Raw genomic sequence first — 26069 nt, 5'->3', positions numbered from 1 at the left:
CCTTCAGTGCTTCGACGTGACCCAGCCATAAAGACTTCGAAGGCCTTATTTTTATACCTGGACTCTTAGAATCTCTAAATCTGACTTAAGAGGTGTTAATAGGCATTTCTCTCATTCCTAAGACGAGCTCCTGTGTCCTTTATACAGTTTGTGTCCAGTTGGCCCATGTGTTCTCAATGATATAGATGTGTATTTTCAGGCTTGATGATATTTTGCATTTCAGCAGAAATACATTTTTCTTACCTGCTTACTTGTGTTTGTGATTTGTTTTCAAGTGTTTATTCTTACAGATGAATAGAACTCCATCCATCTACATATTGGTCACTGATATCCGTTTTATCTGTAAGAAGTTCGTTTCATTAAATAGCCTAACATTAATATTATAAATATTACTACAGTACCTTAATTAGCTTATATGTTATAGCAGTCATATAATCTTACCGAAATCATTTATAGCTTCAAATTTCGGAGGATATAGCCTACAGAAAAATCTTAATGTAAACAACATAAATTTACATCCATATGCTTTAAAACTTACAACCATTAAAACTAAACAATTTTAAAAAATATAATGTAATACAATGAGCCCTGCGTGTGCTAATAATAATAATCACTGTTGTCAGAAATGTACTTTTTTTATTCTTTCAAACTAATTTAGCCTAAAGTAAATTTATTTGCACTGGCATTTGCGTGATAGTGATTAATTGTAGGTATATTGATTAGGCTATATAGTAGGTAATGATACATTGTTATTATATCGATACTTATTAATGAGTTTAGATCATATCATCTTATTGAAATAGTTTCTGGAAGAAATACATTTTTTTAAATGTATTTACATACATAAACACTATAGTATGCACTTTAATTAGCCTAAATTATATTTTTATAGGAATTAACTATTATAATCATTAGAATTACAAATTTAATAAAATTGTAATTTTTTAAAACATGGAAAGAACGTACTTTTTTTTGTTAATAAATATTTAACTACTGTCAAAAATGTCCTTTTTTTAGAAACTTTGACGTTTTAAGTGCATTTATTTGCATGATGATAGTCAAAGCTATTTACTGTACACGTAGATTTTAGTCCCCTGGATGGACTTGAGGTTAAACGTGTTCTTTGGCGACAGTTCGCGACTCGAACGCGTAACCTCTCAGACCGGCTCGGATCTCGAAGCACTAGGTCACGGCACCCTGATAGATCTCCAGTGTTTGCTCAGTAGGACACGTGCATGTGGTGGAGGCGTCACGCACCTTCCAAGAGCTCTTAAAGTCAAAGTCGAAGTAGCCAATCTTCCGGGAATCCGCGGATTATATCGGTAAGAACAACCAGAAGCTTCGTTTAAGACGCACAACCTTTGATGAAGCGAATTGCAAGCGTTTTAAACACGCAAAAGCGTCGCGTTTCCTCCCAGAACGCGGTCGTTTTACAGAAAATGGCGTCATGGTTTTGTTGTTGAGTCTGGATGGCGAAGAGACGGCTCGGTTTTGATTCCGCGCATCATTAGGCAGGCTTTGGATAGCTTATTAGATGCAGATGACTGTTGTTAACTACATTATGTGTGTTTTGTGGTCATTTTCAGTATGTGTGAGGCAGGAGAGAGCGCGCAATGGCGCAAGGCTCTCCAGCGCTGCGCGCAACGACGAGCGAAGCGCAGCAGTTCGTAACTCGCGCAGGTTCGGGTTTGGTTTGGCTTGTTTGTTGGTCGATGGGCTGTAAAGTTTGTTTTGCGTGTTTGATGACGTATTTAAAGCTTTTCCTTATGCGTCATCATCGCCCTTTGTGGTTTTAAAACGCATTGCGAGCGGTTCTTCCTTGTCTGGTTCGTTCGCGCTAACTTTGGTAGTTTCAAACGCGTTTGTGGACGAAGTGGAAAAAATCAGGCTCAAGTGAAGGGTTGGACATCGTGACAACATTGTAATCATTCAAAGGTCAGAGTATCGAGCGAGAACATACTTGAGTGGAAGTAATAAAAAGTTTCCACGTGAAATGACGGGTTTAGTAAGTTTACTGCTTTGTAAAGTCACAATTTCTCTGTCATCACTATGTAGAGTTCTAGGACAAACCGGATGCCAAACTGAAATTGGAAAATGAAACCATCAGCAGCTGATATGATGGGTGTTTGGCATTTGAATACAGTTGTTTATAGACTGATTGTCAGCTGTGTTCACTTAAGATCTTCAGCAATGTGTCCTCAAGTGTTGTCATTTAAATATTCTACAAAATAATACTTAAGTACAGTAATGAAGAACAACTTTTATTAATTTACACTTATGAATTGTGGGACTGACAGTATGTACGTTTTCAGGAGATTTTGGTTTGTTTACAAGTTAGTAAAGTGATGTAATGACTCTTCATGTGCTCTGTGTGATGTCATAATCATGTAACTCGTATGATATTATAGTAAAATATGTCAAAATGGGTTTTGCAAATCTATCAAGTTGGACTTGATGAGGTAGCTGCCAATGAAGTTTTTAACTAATTATATTGACTTTTTATAACAAAATTATTTCATCCAAGTTATGAGCAGAATTCTCTGACAGTGTTTTTGATAGATGCTGTTGGGATGTTCAGAGCTCTTGATTATGATGATAATTTCAGTTCAGACTCTAAAGGCTCATGAAGTGGATTGTTCTACTTCTGATAGTTTATATACCATAACCACCAGAACACACCAAAGTATTCAGATTACTGTTTTTTTTTTCAGTGACGGATGATTGACATTTTATTATTGATTCTTCCCAATATTTAAATCTTTATTACATTTTTGCCTCTAGAAAGTAAGCAATGACACCACCTGAGAATCACTGTTTGGAAAAAGACCGTGAAAATGTGAGGCGAACCATCACCTATTTTCTATGATAAAGCATAATGCATACATCATATTTAGAGGCTGTTGTTAACAAGAAGCAAACACATCCTCTTTCTTATTTTATGTCATGAAAAATTATTTAGGGTTGGGTTGTAAGTAAAAACAAAAAATGCATGCATTTTGGATTATGTCAAGAGAGTGCGAGAGATATATATATATATAGACAGACTGATCTTCAATTAATTTTTCAAAGGGCTTGTCATGTAGAAACCTTCAGTGATTGTCAAGATTAAGAGCATATGTTGTTGTTTTTCAACCAAACTCCAGCAGAGGGCGACTCTAAGAGATCTCGCTTAAAGAGAAAATGAATTTTCTGTCATCATTTACTCACCCTCATGTCATTTCAAACCTGTGTGACGTTTGTTCTTATGTAGATCACGAAAGCAGATGTTTAGCAGAATGTTCATGCTGCTCTTTTGCATTCAGGAAAGGTTGATGGTGACCAGAGCTTAGACATGATTTGTCCTTTTGTTTTCAGAAGAAAAAATAAATATGTTGCATTTAGTTGGTTTAATTAGGCCAGCAGTTTATCAGAAAGCTGCTAGCCATGAAAAAGCACTCATCTTATTGCATAACAGTGTCACTTGCTGCTGCATTTGAATAGCATTGTGTCAGTGAGTGGCGTTTCATGGCTCTCTTTACATGTGTGCTTTAGTGTGAGTGTTGAGTGTGTAGGGTCTTTTACATTTACTGGGTGAAAGACATCTGAAGTATGATCTTAAACAACCAGTATGTTTCTATTCAAGGGCAAAGGAAGGACAAGGATGGAGAGAAAGAGACCGACACATACGCATACAGCAGATGCATTTTCAATGCATTAAAAGCAAAGTTATAATGGACAAACAAACTGACAGATACAACCAAAAGCTACAGTAACTGCATTTCAAGTACAAAATTACATGCATCATATTTTCCGGAAAATAAGCCTCACTGGGTCAAAATTGCATTGTTAAGAGAAAAAAACACACAAATTTGCATCAGTCACATTTCATTATTACATTCAGAAGAGAGTAAAATACCAGCGAAAATGAAATGTTTTTTAACACTATAAATGTATTGTATTTTCCTGTCACTCCACAAGTTCTTTAAATTGAATGGTATTCACAATCGAAAAAAATAATAAAAAAATGTATATAGCAAACATAAATGATACAATTTTATTTAAATGCACCATACAATTAACCTTGCTTTGCACATTTTTTTGTGTGTGTGTTTTGATGTTAATTGCAGTATTATAACTCTGGGGTAAAAGCGGCTTCATGTTTTAGATATAAAAATAAACAATCTGACAATCTGGAAAATTTGGGGGAATAAAGTGTAGTTTAAAAGACATGATGTCTGACACTGCATCTACACTGATAAACAATTACATTTAATAATCACACATATTATACATTTCTAAATTCAGTTTAGTAATTTAATAATTATAGTACCATAAAATAAGCTAGATTTAAAGGGTTTTGTCAATATATCATGCTATAAAAGCTCTCCACAGTACCTTTTAGGGTTTGATGTCACTGTTGTTCTCTTTTTCTCCACAGAGACACATTTGAGGTGGTTTAGAGATGGAGGAAACCCCAGCCAATGAGAAGTCTTGTCAGACGGATGAGATCACAGGTGAGGCCGCTGTGCCCGGGCCTGACCATGCGAGCAAGACGCTAGGTGAACTTCCGCTTTCTGCCTGTTTATTGAATCTTAAATGAGTACTACATGCAATACATACTACACGCTGCTGACCATAGGGATCCGTTCTGACCGGTCCACATGAATGGATATAATCCGAACAAGAGTAAATGCATTTTAAAAGCGGCCCATCGGCTCTGATCCTTCCCTATTAGAGGATTACAGCAAATTCCCCCATGGCCTGCTATTGTCCCTCACTCAGTAGGGGTCACTAGAGTTTGTGACCCTTGCAGAGGAGAGGTCATGCCCCTCCCCCTCAGCCTATTCCTATAATGGAAGATACATTTACACACACATACATAAACTAGTGTGAACTTACACTTCAGGTAACTGAATCAAGCAAAGTGCAATTGTCAAAGGTTTTTTTTTATCAAGTAATGATCAGCTCCTTATAATTAGGGCCCAAGCCAGTAAGGCGCAGGGCCCTATTGTTCTTCTAAGGATTATTATTTTTTTTTTTTTTTATTTTTTTTTTTTTTTTTTTTATTTCAATCATCCGGGCACTTTTGGGGGCCTTAACGTGCCCGAAAACTCTCGAAAATTGGCACGCACATTGGAACCTGCGGCCATTAGGACGCCGCTGAGGCTGGGACCCGGGCGTGGCACAGGGGCTCTACGGCGCCCCCTGGAAAATTGTCAGAAAACTTGATGTATAGCTCACACATACTTGCACGTATTCATATGAAACTCGGTACACATATAGAACTCATTGAGCTGAACAACTTCCGCGCAGCATGTCATAGGCTCCGCCCAACAGGAAGTCGGCTATTCAGGGCTGTTTAAAAAGCGCATGCTCTGGAATTTGATATACTCCTCTGAGGATTTCCATACGATTGCCACCAAACTCGGTGAACATGATCTCAAGACATTGGGGACGCTAAATTGCGAAGATATTTTTGATATGTCGAACGGTTTGCCCGTGGCGAGGCGATGAAGTTATGGCGAAAAATGAGACCCAGGAAATGCCTAATAACGTCCACATACATTGTATGATGTAGATCAAACTTCAGTGATTTGTTCTTTGTATGATGCCGATCGGATAGATGTGACTATTATGACTGAAAGTTATAGCGCCACCAACTGGCTGCAGGAAGTGTGTCGTTTTCAAAATGCTTTGAATTCAGCATCTTCTTTTTACTCGATTTGCTTCAAACTTCACCAGAATAATGTCAAAACACGGCCGATGTAAAACTGTGAAGGGAAGATTGATATCTAAAATTATGTTGCCATGGCAACGTGTCAAAGTTGAAAATTCGTTTCTGGTGATTTTGAGGCAGATAACATGTTTAGAATGTCATGAAACTCAACACACATATGAGTATTAATGATAGTTAGACACTGGAAAAAGCTCATATACGGGCGTGGAAGAGGCACTCTATAGCGCCACCTTTTGTCAAAAATGAGGGGGTTAGTTTTAGCTACAGACCCCAAACTCGGTACATAAATTGTTCTAATTAATCCGGACAACTTTCTAATTTACAGTCATTAGCTACGACCAACAGGAAGTCGGCTATATTTATTTTAATGTGGGTTTTTTTTAAAAACGGGCTGTAAACAAATTAATACTCCTCCAAGCAGAAACACGGAAATCACACCAAACATTTTTTATCATGATGCCAAAATACTGAAGATGCTAAATTGCGGACAGATTTAGGATATCTTGAACGATGATTTAATGGCAATTTATTAAAGTTACAGTAAAAAAGATCATTTCTTTTTTTTTTTTATCTTTTAAGAGCAGCTTCCAAACACTTCATAAAAAATTACATACACAGAACAATACAGTCTGAGGATATGTGATTAATTTTATGAATTTACAATACACTATGCAGAGGAGAAAATTTGAAAACTATCAGAGAGTTAGACTTAGACTGCTTCTGAGTGAGAGGTCCTGTCAGCCTGCAGCTGAGTGAGGGGTGGGGGTGGGGTGGGGTGTGAGTGACTGTGTGAGTGACTGTGTGGATTGAGCCAGTGGGTGAGAGAGAGAAAGAGAGAGAGAGGGTCTGTTTTTTTAAATCTTTAAAAAATGCTTATAAATCATTAAAGATTTTGATAACACTTTATAATAAGGTCTCAATTCTTAACATTAGGAAATGCATTAATTAACGTGAACTAACAATGAAAAATATATTTTTACAGCATGTTAATTCTTCCATGATAGTATGAACTAACAAAGAACAATTTTTTTAAAGCATTTATTAATCTTTTTAATGTTAGAAAATTAGTCATGTTCAAAAGATAAACTTTAAAATGTAATAATATATAAACACATTTTGGAATTAATATTGATCAACATTAAATGGTATATAATTATTAATGATTATATATATATATATATATATATATATATATATATATATATATATATATAATGATAGCTACAGACACCAAACTCGGTACATAAATTGTTCTTATTAATCCGGACAACTTTCTAATTTACAGTCATTAGCTACGACCAACAGGAAATCGGCTATTTTTTTTTTTTATGTGTTTTTTTTTTTTTTAAACGGGCTGTAAACAAATTCATACTCCTTCAAGCAGAAACCAAAAATTCACACCAAACATTTTTTCACATGCTTCCAAGATACTGAAGATGCTACATTGCGGACTGATTTAGGATATCTTGAACGGTGATTTAATGGCAATTTATTAAAGTTACAGTAAAAAAGAACACTTTTTTTTTTTATCTTTAAAGAGCAGCTTCCAAACACTTCATAAAAAATTACATACACAGAACAAGACAGTCTGAGATATGTGATTAATTTCATGAATTTACAATACACTATGGAGAGCAGAAAATTAAAACTATCAGAGTTCTCCTGTCTCTGTGCTTCTAATGTGTGCGGTGGGTGACTGGGTGGGTGACTGACTGTGTGAGTTCAGTGAGTGTGGAGGGGGAGAGAGAGAGAGAGAGAGAGAGAGGGTCTGTTTAAACTTCTCAATAAAATCCTTAAAAAATGCTTATAAAGCATTAAAGGTTTTGATAACACTTTATAATTAAGTCTCTTTTGTTAACAGTAGGGAATGCATTAATTAACATGAACTAACAATGAAAAATATATTTTTTACAGCATGTTAATTCTTCATTGATAGTATGAACTTACAATGAACAAAATATTTTTAATATTAGAAAAATAGTCATGTTCAAAAGATAAAACTTTAAAATGTAATAATATATTAACACATTTTGGAATTGATTTTGATAAACATTAAATGGTATATATTTATTAATGATGTAAATTAACAACAGTTAAATAATGTTGTTTTTAACATTGGTTAATTCACAAATAACATTAAATATTAACAATATATGTTTTACTTTATTCATTTGTGTTAGAATAAATTATTCATGTTAGTTAATGGAAAAATAAATCATTAAAAAATGCTTATAAATCATTAAAACCTTTGGTAACTATAATAATTTCTCATTTGTTAGCATTAGTAAATGCATTAACTAACATCAACTACCAATGAAAAATATATTTTCACAGAATTTAAAGTTTTATATGTTGTTCTGTGTGTGTGTGTTTCACAGAGTTGATGGTTTGGAATAACCCTTTAATTGCCGTATCCCTTAAAACCAAACTGCCAGAGGGTTACTGTAATGTGTGTGCTCGCTGGGCACCGTTTTATCGATGCCACCGGGATGGCGTATGCTGACGGCTTGGGCCCGTCATCGCTGCTCGCAGCTATATTTTAGTTTGTCCTTTATAATATTTCTATCATGTTTATAATTGTAGTATGATGCTGAAATGAAAGTGTTTGTGTGGGGATTGTGAATGAAGAATTGATTAAGCTGCTCTTTGCCCCGTTGTACTGGGAAGTCAATAGGCCACGCCCCCTGTGATGAGGGGTGGGTTCAGGGGAGGGGCTTGAGGCTTGTGTGAAAGTGATAGGATGATAAGAAATTTCCATATTATAATGAAATGAATATAAACGTGTTTTCCCCTTTTTCCTATTCTATTTGCATATTTTTCCTTTCATATTTGCAGATTTTCCTTGTATGATCTCAGCAGTGTTATTTTAGTATTATTTAGATTCTATTATTGTGTTTATAAATATTTTAATAAGTTTTTATTTTTACATTTGCAGTTTTATTTTAGTAAATTTCATGTGCTTTTGACTTTTTTAAAAAAACATTTCATTTTAGTTTTAGTAATTTAGTATGTACTTTTGTCATGTTTATTATCTTTTGATTTTTTGAATATTTTGAATTGGATTTTATATTTTAATTTTTAATTTAAATTTTCGTTTGTTTTAGTCAATTGTTAGTTTTTTAATATTTTGAATTAACTTTGGTTTTATAGTTTGTTTTCATTTCAGTTTTAGTCATTTTTATGTGATTTTGTCATTTTTATTAGACTTAATTGTTCTGAATTCTGATTTTTATTTTATTTCTAATATTAATTTTAGCCTAGGTTTTAGTCTTTTTTGTGTGGAATATTTTGAATTAGCCTTTGTTTTTATAATTTCAGTTTTCATTTTAATAATGTGTGTGTAATAGGTTTTTAAAAATTATTTTTAGTATTTTAAACTAGATTTTATTAAGCTTAATTTGAGATTTGGTAGTTTTTCTTATTTGCTTTTGTCATTTTTATTAGTTTTATTCATATATCTATATAGCTTTTTTATTCCAGCTTTGGTTTTTATTTATTTTATTTTTAAGTTCAAGTTCATCAGCTTTTAAATGTATATTATTTCTGATAAATTTACCATGAACTTACCAAATAATTAAAATAATTGTTAGCGCTTTTATGTAATATTATCTGCAAACTAGTGAGTAAATCAAGCTTTATTTACCAGAAAAAAAATTCTCTCATCTGGCACTTGGCTCTTGTGTACAGACAGAACTGTTACGTGGAAACTGACACATAGATCATCACACCGACCCTTTATAGCACAAACATCAGTCAGCTGTGTTCAACCGCAGAGCCCTAGATTGATTCTGAGTGTGTGTAGGTGTGTGTTGACTGCCACCTCCTCACCTATCCGTCCTGACATTGGCAAATTTCCGGCCGTTCCTCAAGGAAATTCCCTCAAACAGTCATAAAACACCTCCAATATAAGGCGAGTCTCTGAGGGCCGCTGTAAACACACCGCTGGGCTCTGCTGGCTGGTCCAGCCATAAATTCACCAACATCCCCATCATCAATCTCCGACTGATTTGGTCGCTTTATCCACAGCTGTGTTCATGCCCTGTATCTTCACACACGATTGATTTTTCACCTCCTCACGTAGTGAAGAGTTATTGTCTCCCACTGTGTATCTGTTCCCACGTAGCTCTGGTGATGGAAAATGTTTTTTTAGAGTCGTTTAAGATAATCTGTTCTTTAACATCTCTAGATTTGAAAGAAAATGTGCTTGTGCAAACTCGCCAGCATGATGCTATAGTGATTGTTCAGATCCATAACCTTGAGCAATAATAATATTAGTAATATTTGCTATTGCAAACTTTCTGTAATAGTCTTCACAAACTAGAGCTTCATTAATCACCACCTTGAAGTATTGGCATACGTAACCCAAACAGAAGAGATATCCGATTTATCCAGTGGAAAAATGGATATGTGTGTTAAATCAAAGCTTTTGTTTCAGAGCCAGACGTTTTCGCAAATACTCATTTAGACAGTCGCAGGCAGCGGCCATCAATAATGCAAACTTTAATAAAGTCTCATTTAGAAAGCACAAGCTGAACCTCTGAATGGATATGACTCATATCGGCGAGATCTGCCATCCAAAACATACTGGCATGAGCTCAGCAAACTAGACTTCAGATCATCATTTCTGTATAATGAGTTTGTCTGGAGAGGATTATTCAAAGACCTTCAGCCTGATGGACTGTCATGGGTGTTAATAAGAGAGATAAGCAGCATTATAACTGAGGTGCATGATTAATTGGATGAGTTTTCTGTGATGCAAAGGAAAAACCTTCACTATGAGACTGATGGTTTATGCCTTTTCTGTGTTTACAGCAGCAAATCTATGAAGACGACAAACGTCTAGTGTGCATATTGGAAATAATTAATGGATATACACTGTTTTTCTATTGCAGTCTATTCCACAGAACCTGGAGATCCTCCTCTGCTACAAACACCGCTGCTAACCTCCAAATCTGGCATCCAGCAGATCATTGAATGTTTCCGCACAGGTGCTGTTTCTGTTCACAATGTGTTGCCTAACCTCTGTTTCCTCTCTTTATGATCATAGTAGACCAAACAGTTAGAATGAAATGGAAACTATGTGGAGAATTTAAGCCCAGCGCCAACACAGAATCCCATTAAGTCTAATCACTGCCCTCTTGCGCTTACTTGCAGGTACTGCACAGCTGAAACACATTCTCCTCAAAGAGGTGGACACAATCTTTGAATGTAAACTCTGCCGCAGTCTCTTCCGTGGCCTTCCCAATTTGATCAAACACAAGGAAATTTATTGTTTCACTCGAATGCCTGAACCTGATGGTTAGTATAGCACTGCATTTCTACTTTTCATTCTCTCCTAAAAGACCAGTTTTGAGTTAACCCTGAGTATTTTTCATTGACATGGCAATAAAGCACAATTGATGATTGGTGATTGCAGTTCTGCCTGTTCATAGAGTTGTTCATTCCACAAGCTGTCGTTGTGGCAGATTTGCTTCAATATAAGCTGTTTTTAGACTAGCGAGAAAGTTTTGAGTTCTGAAACTTACAGAATGTTTTATAGCACAATGACCTCTTTTATATCAAAAGATCAAGGGAATTTTGATTTCTCAGTTCATGACCCCTTTAATAAACACAGAGCATTTATGCTACTGTACCTTTAAAAGCCGCGTCTGTCCAATAGCATCGTCTGGCTAGTCTGTTTGGTGTGTTCCACACATCGGCTCTCGTCAGGCTCGGCATCGGGACCGTTCGGGCCGTCGGGGAAAGTGAGAACTCTGATTGGATGCCTAGTTTCGCGCACGAGTCAGCGCCGGAGAATTAAAGTGAAAGTGATGAAAACGAGCAAGTAAATGAAGGTGGCACAAACAGAAGGCTGTTCTCGTGTTACGTGATCTTACCCAAGCATTCCAATATGTGAATATTATCATAACAAAATGAGCCGCTTAAAATGAAGAAACTTATCAACATAACTGATATTCAAAATGGTATGCAAGAGCTGCTTTGTTTACGTTTCGTATATGCATGCGTTTATCTCGTATATCCTTGTTTCGATTTCTCCTTTTGAATGATGAATATATACTATTAAAATCTGCTGATATAGACAGGTAAATGTTCTCACGCAGGCGCAGAACGCACGTGTTAGTTTGCAGTCGGATGTAGTCTGTGCGGTGTGTTAAAGCACAGCTTTTTGTCCAGACGCTGCTGACGCGAGGCGACAACACCATCGGCTTTCGTCGCCGTTAGTTTTTTGAAAGTCGACTTGGTGTGTCCCCATCCCGGCCTTGAGACTTCTATATGTAAATTTGATTGGTTAAACTTTGCATGCTAACATATTTCACACTGCCATTAATCAGGGTTTGTCAACTTGTTGAATACTGTATGCCGATGACCTGCAAACATTGATAATTAGATTATGGTTGGGATGTCATAGCTGATTTATCAATGGCCCATTGTTTCATCAAATAGTCTGAGTGAAGTAGATGTAATAAATGTTATAGTGTATCTACATAGTACTCTTTAATATCCCCAAAAAAAGGAATACAATTTTTCTATAATATGGCCCCTTTAACTAAGGTCTACTTCTGGTTTCAGACCTTTCTGGAGATGGCAAGAAGAGCTTAAAAGAACTTCTTGAAGCTATTTATCCCCGATCTGATAAAGAGGAATATATACTGAAACTGGAGTCCATTGCTGGCAACCAGAATGCTGTGTACCAGTACCTGTCCAAAGAAGATAACCTGCCACCATCATCTCTGAGCCCAAACCACTCGACCACAGACAGCTGGAGACACTACCACTCCAACAGCCAGGAACCGTACACAGAGGAGGTCCAGTTGGAAGAAGAGGAGAACAATTTTATTGATGCGGAAGATGAGAGTGAGAACATAGAGAAGGGAGAGGAAGATGCAGAAAAGGGGCATCAGGATAGTGAAGAACCTGAGGAGCCAGCAGAAGAAGCATGTGACAAAGACCTGGCCCCCTGCAAATGCCTCATTTGCAACAGGACGTACAGGGTTCGAGGCCACCTTAGAAGACACCTATGGACTGTACACAAGATTGTATCTTCTGGCTCCACAACCAACTCCAGTGATTCCACATCAAGCTCCAAGAAAATGCCCAACAGTAAAGTTGTAGACAATCCTAACACTAGTCCCAGCTCTTCCTCTGACATCCAGAGCCAGAAGAGCCCCAAGGAGGACAAGGCCTCATCCAAGGCTCAATTCTCCATAGGCTTTGACTTTAAGGCACGCTTCTGCAAGCTCTGCAGGCGGACCTTCAGCTCCATGCAGAACCTGGAGAAACACATTGAGTTGCACACGGATAATGGAACGGACTTCTTTGTCAAGTTTTACTGCTGTCCGCTCTGCCGCTACAAGACACGCCGCAAGAGGGACGTATTACGCCATCTCTCAGAGTTCCACAAGAAGAAGTCCTCCTACCTGAGCAGGATCTCTGAGTCGCTGGAGAGCTATGCCGTCAAGAAGCCAGCAGAGGTCGTGTTGAACAAAAAAGAGGAGAAAGTTCAAGATCGACAAGAAGAAGTGAATGTCCACCACTACCACACTTCACCATATCCGACACGTAGGAACTTGCCTCCAAAAGCTTCTGGCATAGTGGGCAAAAAGACCTTGAAGACCAACAAAAAGAAGCGCCATAATGAGGAAGTGACCCATAACAAAAAATTAAAGCCTAGTAGCCCAAAAGGGAGTGCTACCAAGAAATCTCTGCACGTGTGCAACATCTGTGGGCAGAGCTTTAAAAAGACAAGATATCTAGGGTTGCACAAGAGAAGCCACCTGAAAACCTCAACCAGGAGCGCAGGTATCAGAACAAGATCCAAGGTCATGCTTTGGTGAGTGCCTCTGAATCAATGCGCTACACAAACTGTTCCAAACCTTTGTGAGCTACCTTGCTGTCTACTTCCTCCATAGGTACTGTAGTTCCTTATAGGGCAGGATACTAATTGGAACGAAGCCTCGTAAGTAAATAATATGGAATGCTCTACCTAGGGACCTGGCTAACAGGGAACATTCTCAGAACTTTTTGGCAAGGTTCTCCTAGGGTGACCATACGGGCCATTTTTACTGGATGTGTCCTTGCCAGGATTTCTATATGGCCTAAAATATCCAGGTTTTGGCTGTTTGCACTGTGCAGGTAGATCGTTGTGTGACATTCATGAGAGCTATAGAGAGCAGAGCAGATAGCTCCTTATGCTTTCGAATCGCTCTCGCGCCTACTTTGGTGTCTTTTTTTGATCGGTGCGCAGCGACGTTTTAAGTCAAATGAACGAACAAACACGTGCGCATATTTGCATCGCTTTGATTGTTCTCTGTAGATCTCACCTTCTAACGCGCAGCACCACGATTGGTCGATTAGGTTCAGTACCTGCATGTTATTGGTCAAACTACTTTGGATGTTTTAGGCAATATTATAATCCTGGCCAGGGCGTGTCCCGTATAAATGGCACATATTGCCACCCTAGGTTCTCCCCAAGTTATGAAAAAACGTTCTTGCAGTATCGTTAATGGAACATTCAAAGTTATCTGGCCTTTAATAATGTTCTCAAAATGTGTTCTCATCATAGAATGTTTTTTTTTAGATTTGTCTAACAGTCTTTAAATGTTATTACTTTCAGAGTTCAGAACATTCAGAGAACATTCAAAAGTAACATCCCCATAATGTTTGCTAAATAAAGTTGAATGTTTCCTTTACATTCCCAAAACCAAGAAAAAAACGTAAAAAAAAATGGATGATTTGAACATTCAGAGAGCATTAGAAGTAATGTTTTTATAACTCAATAGGAACGTTAACTCCTTGACTTAAAGTTGATCAAAGTAGAGTTGGACATTAGCAACTTGCTAAGCTAACAACTACGTTTTGGAGCAGTACATAGCATACACAAAGTATTATTCTCAACACTTTAAGGTATTGAATAAAATACTAGTATTTATTGTTGACATTTCTCCTGAATTGTTCACCAACTTTCCCTTTTCAGTTAGCTCATTGCAATGCATTCTGCAGTTGCTTTCTTAGCTAAAGATACATGTTCTGCCTTTGAATTTGATCAAAACATCTTAGAAGCCAGATTACATCATCACGGTGCATTCTGCAATTGCCGCCTTTGCAAAAACTGCATGCAATTCTGCCTGTTTATCTGGCCAAATCATTTTAGAAGTCAGCAGTGTGTAATGCTACCTACCTTTAGTTTAAATCCTGATGCTTAATTAGGAGTGAGCTTAATGCTTAATTAGGATGCCTTAAAAGACTGTCTAGGTAGGCAGCTCACTAGGTTGTGTGCAGCTGTTTCCTGTTCTCTGAACTTTGATGGTACAGCAGATGGTGTGTTGTAGCGGGAGAAAGGAATTGTGCTTTGGCTGGCGGATTGCTACCACAGCCTTGCTGTTAATGAATGAGAGAAATCCCCGGGTGGACTTCCTGCACGGAAGAATGAAGCATGGATGCCACAGCAAGGCCCCGGAAATTAGGCTGCCCTGGTCTCACCTCAAGGTTTAAAGAGCCCTTGGGGTGCCAGTTGAGTAGTGAGGGGGGCTTCTTTAAGAAGCAATTAAGATAACTCACCCGTGTCCTTGGAAACAGCGCTCGACTCAGCCGGGCCGTATTAATCACGCCGCTCTGTCACAGGACCGGAGAGACAAGAGAAGCTCTCTGATCTTCAAATAAGGGTGACAGAGTTGCCTTGGGTATACATGTCCATTTGACTTGCTTTTTTCCCCATTAATGCCGCATTTTCTCCCTGTGGATAGAAGTCGATATGTCAGTCTGACAGTTATCATTTCACTTGTTCCTCTGGGTCTGTCCTTGTGTTTGTCTCTGGGTTGCAGTAAAATATATGTAACATGAAAACACATGAAGGCTGGATTACCACCAACTCCCAGTCGACATGTGGCAGAGAGTTGCTTAAGTGATAATGTACTGGAGTCCATTCAGTGGAAACCATTCAGCTGCTCAGTTTCTTGCATTTTATTGTAGGGATGCACAATATATCGGTACCATATCGGACGGTTATTGACCGATATTATTTAATTATATATTTTTAAATGTTGAATTTTTACATTTAGATAAACTTAAAGTGAGATAAGGGGAAAGAAAACATTTAAAAATAATTGAAAAACACTATTAAATATCATCTTTAGCAAACCTCAAAATGAATATCGGTTTTTCATATTAATGTTGTAGTACCTAAATTTACTTGTAGAATTTAAAATGTTTAATTTTACTCTATAATGTTGGATTTTTTTATTCTTTCAGACAAAATAGCATAACATGAAAGTAATTACTGGCTTACTGGTATCAGCTAGAATTGTAACTTTGGTGCATCCTTACTATAAAATGGCTGATTTCACGGCTGAAGGGGTTGCAGGCATATGAACTTACTCTCCAAGACACTTGAAAGAATATCACGGTATATGGCACATAATATGGTATTACCGTATCTGAGACATCATGATAACTGTCTACAAATCCTTGATAATGTTATGATAGTGTTTTGTGTCTCCTTCTGTCTCTCTTTATTAGATATCTTCTGACAGCAAACTGGACTTGCAGCAACTGGGGAAAGACATGCTGGACAGTGAGAGTCACGAAGAAAATCAGAACCACTAAAAAAGTTAAAGTAACCGTGCTGTACTACAAGAAGTTAACAAAAAACTTTAAACAATAAGTGGGGTATAAGAAACCCTCAGAAATGTGTGTGGGCTTTTAGGAGCTTTTCCATCATGCATACAGGAACATGTATGTCAATGTAACGGTACAGTATTTTCAGCTGCACTCTGTTAACCATTTATGAGGGCTTTTGACCACTCTCAGATATGAGAGGAAATACATATGCTTTCCATTCCTCCGCTGCCATCAATAATATTTGACATTTCCATCCAAAACCAAGTAGACGATTGTTCCAGGATCCCGTGGTAGCAGGTTTAGCCTCAGGTGGAGCTTCAAGGCACACATGCTCTTGGTGAGAGGGCATTGAACTCCTGCAGACAGCAGCTGAACGTCCGCTATTGACACCTATCAGGCTCATTGGTATTCAGTGCAGTCGTATGGAGTATAATCTGGATGTCTTTCTTTTATTTTGCTGAGGAAATGGTGGACACTGAAGACCACTGGAATGTCATGAACTCAGTTATATTAAAGGAAAGGGATCTTTTATGTTTGAACAAGCTAATGCTCTGGGGAAGACAACCAGTTGTCCTTTTATAAACTGCAGGCCAATTAAGTGCTTTCTATGAAATCTTTTTAGTTGCCTTTCCGCTGCTGTTCTGCGATTAATTCTTATCCTATCAGTTTTAGATGCTTCTTTCATTATATTTTTCTCCTCATTTGTCTGTTAACATTTTACAGAAAGGTTAACAGGTCTTCTCAAAGCATTCACTGTGCAAATCTGTAGATCCAAGTTTCTTTTTTTAGCCTTCAGGAGGCTTGACGGATAAAAGTTGGTAGAAGTTTTATTTCTCATTGTTAAAATGAATGTATTGACTAACAATAAACAGAGAAATCGACTATGTGCATTTTATTTTTATTTTAAGTGACATATAAATGCATCTCGTGTTATCATATAACAGGATTTCCAAACCAGGAGTTTGTGATGGAACTAAAAGAGGTTTGTGAGTTTTCTTTTCCAGCAAAATATGGTGTTACACATCAAATTAGTCTGATTCCATATATGATATGAGACTTTACATGTATTATTGATTTTATATGTATAGAAAGGCTAAAGATGATTAAATCCCAAAGAGTGTAGTAAATAATTTGGGTTGTGCCGAGTAAGTTGGGAACTCGTGTCATAATTTGGTGAGTGATCGAGTATTTTTATGCCACTAGAGGGCAATAGTGCACTATTTATAAACCAGCTGTCCAAGTGGATTCCAGCCAAATCTGACATTCCCCAAAATCTGTTTTACTGTTTGGAATTACAAGTTCAATTTATTCAGATGTGACTTTGGTTAGTAGCAGATGGTGGATCTGAAATGGCTTAAATAATGACTGAATATATAAATAGTATTTACCATTACGCGCTGAAAATTGATAGGAACTATTAGTAAATGTTTGCATTCAGACTCGTTGAATTAAGAAATAGAATTGGATTTTGTCCATTGAGGTTTAGGATAATTTACAGTTCATCAAAAAAATTGTATGTAAAATGACAAGATATCATAATTCGGTAATATTTTACTGAATTAGCATTCAAAACCGTTAATGAGTTTTAATGCAGTTTCTAGAGGTATATAGTCTTTTTATTTTAATGCAAAATCCTAAATAATGATAGAATCTTCACATTTCTGCGTTTACCCTCTCATTTATTCCTGCATTTTTGTGCACAAGAAGGGGGTGTTCCCTTAATCATTCTGAGCAAACGTTCCTGAAAATTTTCCTTCTGAAATGAGAGCATGTTTCATTTAAGATTGCATGTGATGCACGGGAGGGAGAGAGAGTGTGTGTGTGAGTGAGTGTGTGTGTGAGAGAGAGCAATCACATTCACAGGGAGGATTTTGGTGATGCGCTGTTCATTTCAGCACCACAAACCTGCTTCAGAGCAGAAAGAAGGTAAGATCTCACATCTACTGCACTTTCATGTTAGTGTGCTTTAAAATGGTATTCTTATGCTGCAAGTATTATACTATCAAAGAACATACGGTTTAAAAAGCTGCTCATGAATCTCTTGAGTACGAAAAGAGATAAATTATTTTATTGTGAAACGCAAAGGAATGTCACGGTTGTTTCTTTAGAGCTTGTTTGTGTTTTATATGACAATAGTCACTTAAAAGCACTTTATTGCTTCAGAAACAATAGTTGCGCTTTTAATGAGAATTCTTGCGCATTCGTGATGAATATAAAGAATTGAAGGCGAATGCAGAGGCTGTGTTGATTAGACTGTGTGAATCATTGCAATGCATTGCATCAAAGGAATGTGCGTAAATGCACACGCATGCATGCATGCTGATTCATACACATGGACTTGGGTTCGTACAGTTTATTTCTCTCATAAATTGAGAATTATCAACCAGAAATGTACGTGATTAATGTATAGGCTGTGATTTTTTAAAGTCTCATGTCTTTCTCACGAGTTGCATTTACAGACTATAAACTCCACATTGCACGCGACTGTGTGTTTTTGGAGAAGCATACGCTTGTTTTTTTCCAACTACAGTTGTAAGAGAGATAGAAAGAGCTCTGGATTCCTATGAGACAGGTTCTCCTGGTGGAGATATAATGGGATCTCCAGTAGAAGATGGTTCTGCTTGACACATACTGATTCGTGTAAATCAAAAAGAGAGATGGGACACACTGCGTCTGCCAGGGTAATAACTCCATCTGTCTCTGATATAACGACAGAGGAGAGGGAAGACCCGAGCTCTCATATAAAGATTAATTCGTGCAAACGAGTAGAATATTAGGCTGAAACAAATCCAATTATGCATATGCACATATACTATTATATATTCAAATGCATTAGATTTAAACAAGCAGTCTCTGCACTCGAGAAACCAATGCGCACTGGTCTTCCCCGAAGATGTATGGAGTAGAAAAACGGAATAGTTATTAGAATAGATCCGTATAGAATATAACAGAACATAACGGAGTCATTTAGAATACCAAAGAGCAATATAGAATCATTAGGATAGAACAGAGCCGTTAGAATAGAAGGGAGTCATTGTTATAGAGCGGTGTTTTTAAGGTAGTATAAAGTTCACAGTTAGAGCCAGGGGAAATTTTTCCTGCGTAATCTATAGTGTCTGGGTTAGTGTGGGAATTTCAGTGGCATTTGTGGCTCACCAGGAGTGCAGAATCACACTCGGAAGTGTGCAATGGACTTCCTTTACGTTGTAGAGTGATTCTCTTGGCGCACGGAGGCGGCAGATTGCGCAGCATGTGTCTCTCGGAAGCGCAAGGCTGTGCGTAACTGCGCTCGTTGCGCGTAACGTAACGATGGCTCTCCAGTGGAGAGTGGGGATGTGGAGGTGTTTCACGAGAGGTTCTCTCTCTGTCTCGACTCTCTGAAATGTTTCAGGTGTTTGATGTGTGCCAACAACAGTGTAAATGAACAGTCTTCATTTTGGAGCTTAGTGTGGTTTGGCTAAAATTAAAGAAATGTGAATTGTTATAGGATAGCCCACAGGGAAAGACAGAGTGTTCATTTGAAAACCAGTTAATTTCAAATGATTTTGAATGGGAAAAAAAATGTTTTAGTGTATAATATCACCAAATATTAAAATAATTACTCTCTATTGTCCCAAATTTCCATACCTGTTCATCCTGACAAAAAACAAACAAAAAAACTGCTGAAAATCAATATGCCATAACTCCCCTTGATTACCTTCTGTCCCACTCCATTCCACAAAGCTGAACTGTAAAAATCAACCCGACAACTCTATTGTCCACAAATAGGCACATTTCCTCTCACTGTGAAATGTCTTTGATTGACTATGCAAATGTGAGAGAAGACGGCCTTGATTTTATATTTTTTCAGCGAAGCAGAAATGAAAGACCACACTGAGCTCCAAATGACTGTGATGTAATTTCCTCCCTGTCAAGATGTCCGTATGTTTGATGAATTTGCTTTGTTGCTTGCATATATTGTGCCTGATTCATGTTTGATTTTCTCTTTATGCAGCTACTCATAAAATGTTTTCTTTTCTATAGATGCTTCTGAAGATGTGAGAGTTTTGGAGTTTGATTTGGAAAGGCACTTGTTTGACATTTTTGCCTCTCCTCATATCACCTGTTACCAGTTACATGACATGTACGCCAGACGTTTTTGCCCTATGAGAAATTCCTGTGGCCACACTCTAAATGTTCAGAAGACACAACTTCAGCTTTGAAATGGACATGGATGTTACCGTCCGTCTGCTGCCCCATTAGTCCTCAATCCCACCACCCGGAATTTTTGGACCTACATTTCCTCACATTGTCCCCAACGTCCCTGTGGATATGGATCTTGCACGCGTAAGTCGGACTCAATACCAGCTCCTCCTCTTTCTTTGCTACTGGTTGCCAGTCTCCCTCCAGCGGGTTGAGACACCACCTGTTGAGTACGCCCACTCTATCCGTCTGGATGGTGACATCATCCTGGGTGGCCTGTTTCCAGTTCACGCCCGGGGTGAACGTGGAGTTCCCTGCGGGGAGTTAAAGAAGGAGAAGGGTATTCACAGACTGGAGGCAATGCTATTTGCCATCGACCTCATCAACAAAGACCCAGAGCTGCTGCCCAACGTGACGCTGGGGGCCCGTATCCTGGACACCTGCTCGCGGGACACCTATGCCCTGGAGCAGTCGCTTACCTTTGTACAAGCCCTCATTGAGCGTGACGGTTCGGATGTACGCTGTGCCAATGGAGACCAGCCCATATTTGCCAAGCCAGATAAAATCATTGGAGTCATTGGTGCAGCTGCAAGCTCTGTCTCCATCATGGTTGCCAACATCTTGAGGCTTTTTAAGGTAAGAAGGCTCAACTTGTCCTTCTTGGAGTGGGGTTCATAATCTGCTTCTTGTCAACAATGGATGTTGCGTAGTGTAGAGGACAATAGTCAGGGCTTGGTGTAGAAGGGTGCGGCCTGATTCCTAAAACCAAGACCAGCCCATAACTGCCAAGGATGTAACCTTCTGAGATGTGAGAGTGGGGAGTAGCCTGTTACTGTTGGTCAATTGAGACCAGCCCATATTTGCCAAGTTCAACAAAATTGCTGGGATCTTTTTGGCAAATGTGTCTCCATCATGTTTGCCAGCATTATGGGGCTGTTTGTGGTAAGCAAAGTTACAAAAGAGGTCTAGCAATGCCCTTCTGGGGACTGGAAATGGGGTAAAGTCTGCAGCCTTTGTGAATGGGGTTACAGTGTAGTGTAGTGCTTAACAATCTGGACTGGGCATTGAAAAGATGTAGAAACCAACAATCAAGACCAGCCCAAATTTGCCAAGTTTGTCGTGTAGTGATTGAATAGGATCCAAAAGATTGCAGGTAAAAATGGCACAAAAAGCAATTGATTGATTGGATCCTATCAATCCCCCCCCCCCCCCCCCCCCCCAAAAAAAAAAACAGTTAAGATAACTTCAGCGATGTCTGTTGTTGAGATATGTAATGGCTGAAGGAATCAGGCTTCTTCCAAAGTGGGCCCTCCTACACCTCATAGCCCTATACCCGCGCCCTGAGGGCAGTGGGACTAAATACTCATTAAGTGGGTGTGTGGAGTCCTGTTCTATTGACATTTCTATGTGTGTAGTAGCTCTGTTATTGAGTTCTGTGAGGTTGGGTGTTGAAAGACCGATAACTTTTGCAGCAATATTGGACACCTTTGTAAGTTTGGTCCGGTTTTTATCAGAAAGCAAGAAGAACAATACAACAGAATTGGCAGAATAATGCTTTGATAAAGTAGCAATAATAATCGTGGAGCAATATTAAGTCCTTCATGGATATTGTATCCATGACCAAAGAACTCTAGGTTGCCTGAGGATATTGTCCTCTTGTGCAAAGCAAGTCTCTTTGGATAAGTTTCTGCTAGCTTACTTTCTAAGTCTTTTCCAGTTGCTCCTTGAAGTAGACATCCACGGGTGACCTCACATAACTCAAACTACCGTTGTTTGAAATATGTTGTGACATGTTGGCCTGGAAGAATCTCAAGGCAGGATGATTTCGTAGAATGATGCCACCCAAAGTATATTAGAGTCTAAATGTACGTCTCCCAACCAGCAGGAAGATCACTGTTTCTGGGCAAATACGACATTGAAATGAACTCCGGTATTTTGCTATGCTTGTCAGGGGAAATTAAGGGAACCAGGGGGCTCTTTTTCTGCCGTTGTTTATGGATGTAAGTTCAGCAGTTGCAACCTGTTACAATGTAGTCTTTGCTAGAAGAACACCGCCTCCAGGAGATTCTAGGAATCCGATAGGAATGGGTTGCATACAGTATGTCCCATAAGGAGTTAAATCTATATCTGTAGACTGAAGTGGCCTCGTGACAACAATAGATTTTTACTCGTTTATGTTTAATAATAGCATTCTAAATAACACTTCTGGCCGACTGCTCATTGTAGTTGTTATAGGAATAACTCACAGCCGCCCTGTGCCAATTAACCACACAATGTTAATTAAACTCTCTGCTGTTTATACCACACTCATTAGCTGACCGCAATTTGACTGATTAATGTAGACACATTGCCGGGCGATCCATCCGCAGTAAATGACGCATGTCCCATACTGCAAGCACAGATTTTTTTCTGTAACACCATGTCAGCTGTCAGACTTTGATATCAGGAAGCAATCACGCTAAACATAATTAGAAGAGACATTGTCTTGGGTGTTGAGCAAGTAAATGTGCATGTGGCTGTGTATGTGCTTGGTCTCAACAGGAATGCCACTTAAAGGCCTATGAAATGCTATGGTACTAGAAACAAAAAGAGCACTAGAGTGAACGCTATTGAATGTGAAATGGCTGGCTGCTATAGTATTCCTATACATCAACAGTCCTTCATTATTATTTATGAGAATCTGTGGCTTTATCCCTTTGGCGTTTTTCAAATGTTCAGAAACTCTGGCTGCAAATGTATTTGCTAGACTAGAGAGTTTCTAAAGTTATGGACTGTGGCTCATTTGAAACTAGCTGCAGTCTGACACTTGGCATCGCAAACGGCATTCATTTCCTACTGTGAGTGTGTCAAAAGATCAGACCAATTATCTAAGGATCAATGCTCTATATTTGAAACGGTTCAAATGAAAATGGAGTTTTTTAGCACATTAAATTACAGATAAAAATGACCTTTTGCTTATTTGTGTATTGTTGCCGATTGAAATGTTGCGTTTTTTCTTCATTAGCAAGTCGATTTAGATAAAACAGTTTGCTAAATTGTTAACTGTAAATAAAAGCCAAACCAAAGAGCCTACTTTCCATGCCTATGCTCCAGAATTGTGTGGTGAAAACTGACTTGTGTTGAAATGGGGGTTTCATGACACTTAAAAAGGCACTTTTAAAACATGTTTCTCTTGATAAGCTTGCCTACAGTATGTTTAGCCGCTGTCATTCGTTTAGCCACTGAAAACACTTGTATGTATGTGAATGGCAGTGTATCTCGTCTACAGAGAGTGCCTGCATCACTGTGAACAGGGGCTCATGCCAACGCATAGTGATACTGAATGGGACAGATGGAGTTCCCCGGCAGAACTCCGGTTTAGGTAATCGCTACAGCATTAGCATGCCTAGCAAGAGGAGGGCCACAGGCTGTTAGTCCCCTGATTTCCATTCCTCTGACGGTCCCAGCACACTGCAGGTGCAATTCAGATGAAATTCATTGGGGAGGTGATTTATCAGGGTAACCCTGCAGGTGGGGTCTTACCACATGAGATTTCTGAGGGCTATGAAGTGCCTCCATTTGGTGTTTGGCAGAGTGAAAGAGGAAGGGCTCATACTAGCACACACATAATGCAGTTGTGTATTATATCGGCTGTAAAATGTAGTAAGCTCTACTGCCTGGCTGCCTTCGAAGGCAGCAACCTTGCACAGGCATCTGATCTGAAGTGCATTGGCACACAAATAGCTCTACTTTCTAGGATGCTAAACTAATAATGTGGTAACAAGCAAAATGGCTTATGCGTTAAATGCACAACACATGAAAATTGAGTAAAATTGTTGCATTTTGGGATTGCTTTATCAGCAAGTACTTATAAAGCTGCTTTTTAAATGAGCAAAAACAAGGTACATGAGAAGACTTACAATGCCTATAAGGGCGTTTCTTCAACTAGGGGCACTTTTAGGCTTGTGAAGTTGAATAAAAAAAACTTGTTCAAAAATCACGTAATACAATCTCATAAGTTTAAATAATTTGTCTAGTTTTAAGGTCTGTAAGAGGACAAACTTAGATTACAAGAGAAATTGTTAATATTTTACATTTTTTCCGACCTGCAATGAACAAATGTCATTTCCACCACATCTCAATATACAGCTGTTATTTAAAAACATAATAACTTATGCCACTCAAGAATTGTCTAAGATCATTTTTGTAACTAGTTTTTTTCAGTTTTTCCACAATGTACAATAATTATACATTTGTCAATGAGATAAATTAACTGCCCTAAGGACCAAATGCTGAACTGTACACCTGTCACACTCTGAAATTTAATATTGGTTTGGGCAAGAGCTTATTAGAAAATAAATAACTTGAATTTTTATATTAAGTAGAGCATGATCTCGTAAATTGTGGATACATTTTTAATGTGTGATGAGAACTTTTTAAATATTTTTAAAAAATGTGTGTGGTGATGGAAATGACAGGGTGGTGGTGGAAATGACAGGGTGGTGGTGGAAATGACAATGAATTAACGTGAATGTAGAGAAACAGTGATATTTATTAGAAAAACTCTTAAATCATTACACTCAGAAAAATCAATTCACAAAGTCATTAAACATAATCACAACTGTTTTTAGTGTAGTGCTGAGTTTGATGTATACAACTGATTTGTCTCACAGATGAACGGTTACAGTGCATACTGTAAATAACTGACACAACTGATGGCAAGGCAAAAATATAATGATGCAACAAAAAAATTAACACTCATCTTCTGTAAAGAGCAACTGTAAAGAACACCCGAGCATTTGGTAGGTCCTTCCCTCTAGCTATGATGTCATCAGCTCTTTTTTCACTGCTGCTCCTATCCCATCAGCAGGGCCTTTTCCGTGGCCAGCCTCCAGAAAGTTCCAAGTCCCGCTTTGACAGATCTGCAATTGCTTTTACTACTCCTTTTTCTTTTTTTCTCAGGTATCTCTCCCTGTCTCTTTTAAGTCTTTCTTCATATTTTATAGGGTCAGCTTTTATGTTGTCCCTATAGGCCTGTGACCTTTCTTTTGTTGTCTTAGGTGGCATCTAAATGAAATAAATTAATCTAAAAGTATAATTTAGAAAAAAATAATATCATAATACAAACCAGATTCCAAAAAAGTTGGGACACTGTACAAATTACGAATAAAAAAGGAATGCAATAATTTACAAATCTCATAAACTTATATTTTATTCACAATAGAATATAGATAACATATCAAATGTTGAAAGTGAGACATTTTGAAATGTCATGACAAATATTGGCTCATTTTGGATTTCATGAGAGCTACACATTCCAAAAAAGTTGGGACAGGTAGCAATAAGAGGTCAGAAAAGTTAAATGTACATATAAGGAACAGCTGGAGGACCAATTTGCAACTTATTAGGTCAATTGGCAACATGATTGGGTATAAAAAGAGCCTCTCAGAGTGGCAGTGTCTCTCAGAAGTCAAGATGGTAAGAGGATCACCAATTCCCCCAATGCTGCGGCGAAAAATAGTGGAGCAATATCAGAAAGGAGTTTCTCAGAGAAAAATTGCAAAGAGTTTGAAGT

At 38.1% G+C, this 26069-nt stretch overlaps 2 protein-coding genes across 4 annotated transcripts in view; both read left to right on the top strand.

The window, feature by feature from the left end:
- Positions 1–1194: 1194 nt before the first annotated feature.
- On the top strand, positions 1195–17219 carry LOC306861758 (zinc finger protein 800-like). Of its 2 annotated transcripts, none has more exons than XM_079404220.1 (6): positions 1195–1322; positions 4418–4493; positions 10609–10704; positions 10871–11014; positions 12287–13547; positions 16232–17219. In XM_079404220.1, coding segments are annotated over exons 2-6 (1554 nt in total). In that variant the 5' UTR covers positions 1195–1322; positions 4418–4441; the 3' UTR covers positions 16233–17219. The 2 variants fall into 2 exon arrangements, with proteins under 2 accessions (XP_079260346.1, XP_079260345.1); XM_079404219.1 differs by having other exon boundaries at positions 1200–1322; positions 4418–4538.
- A 3425-nt stretch (positions 17220–20644) lies between these two features.
- Positions 20645–26069, top strand: part of LOC306861319 (metabotropic glutamate receptor 8-like) — a gene marked incomplete at both ends in the record, with an annotated part of 192988 nt that continues 187563 nt past the window's right edge. The window contains one exon of one of the 2 annotated variants that reach the window (XM_079403522.1): positions 20645–21151. In XM_079403522.1, coding sequence (XP_079259648.1) covers positions 20645–21151 — 507 coding nt within the window. The remainder of the gene's footprint in view (positions 21152–26069) is intronic. The other variant, XM_079403523.1, reaches the window with a different exon arrangement.

The sequence above is a fragment of the Barbus barbus genome (assembly GCF_936440315.1).
Source record: "Barbus barbus genome assembly, chromosome: 42".
Classification (NCBI taxonomy): Eukaryota; Metazoa; Chordata; class Actinopteri; order Cypriniformes; family Cyprinidae; genus Barbus; species Barbus barbus.
This window is presented reverse-complemented; position numbering and strand designations above follow the sequence as displayed.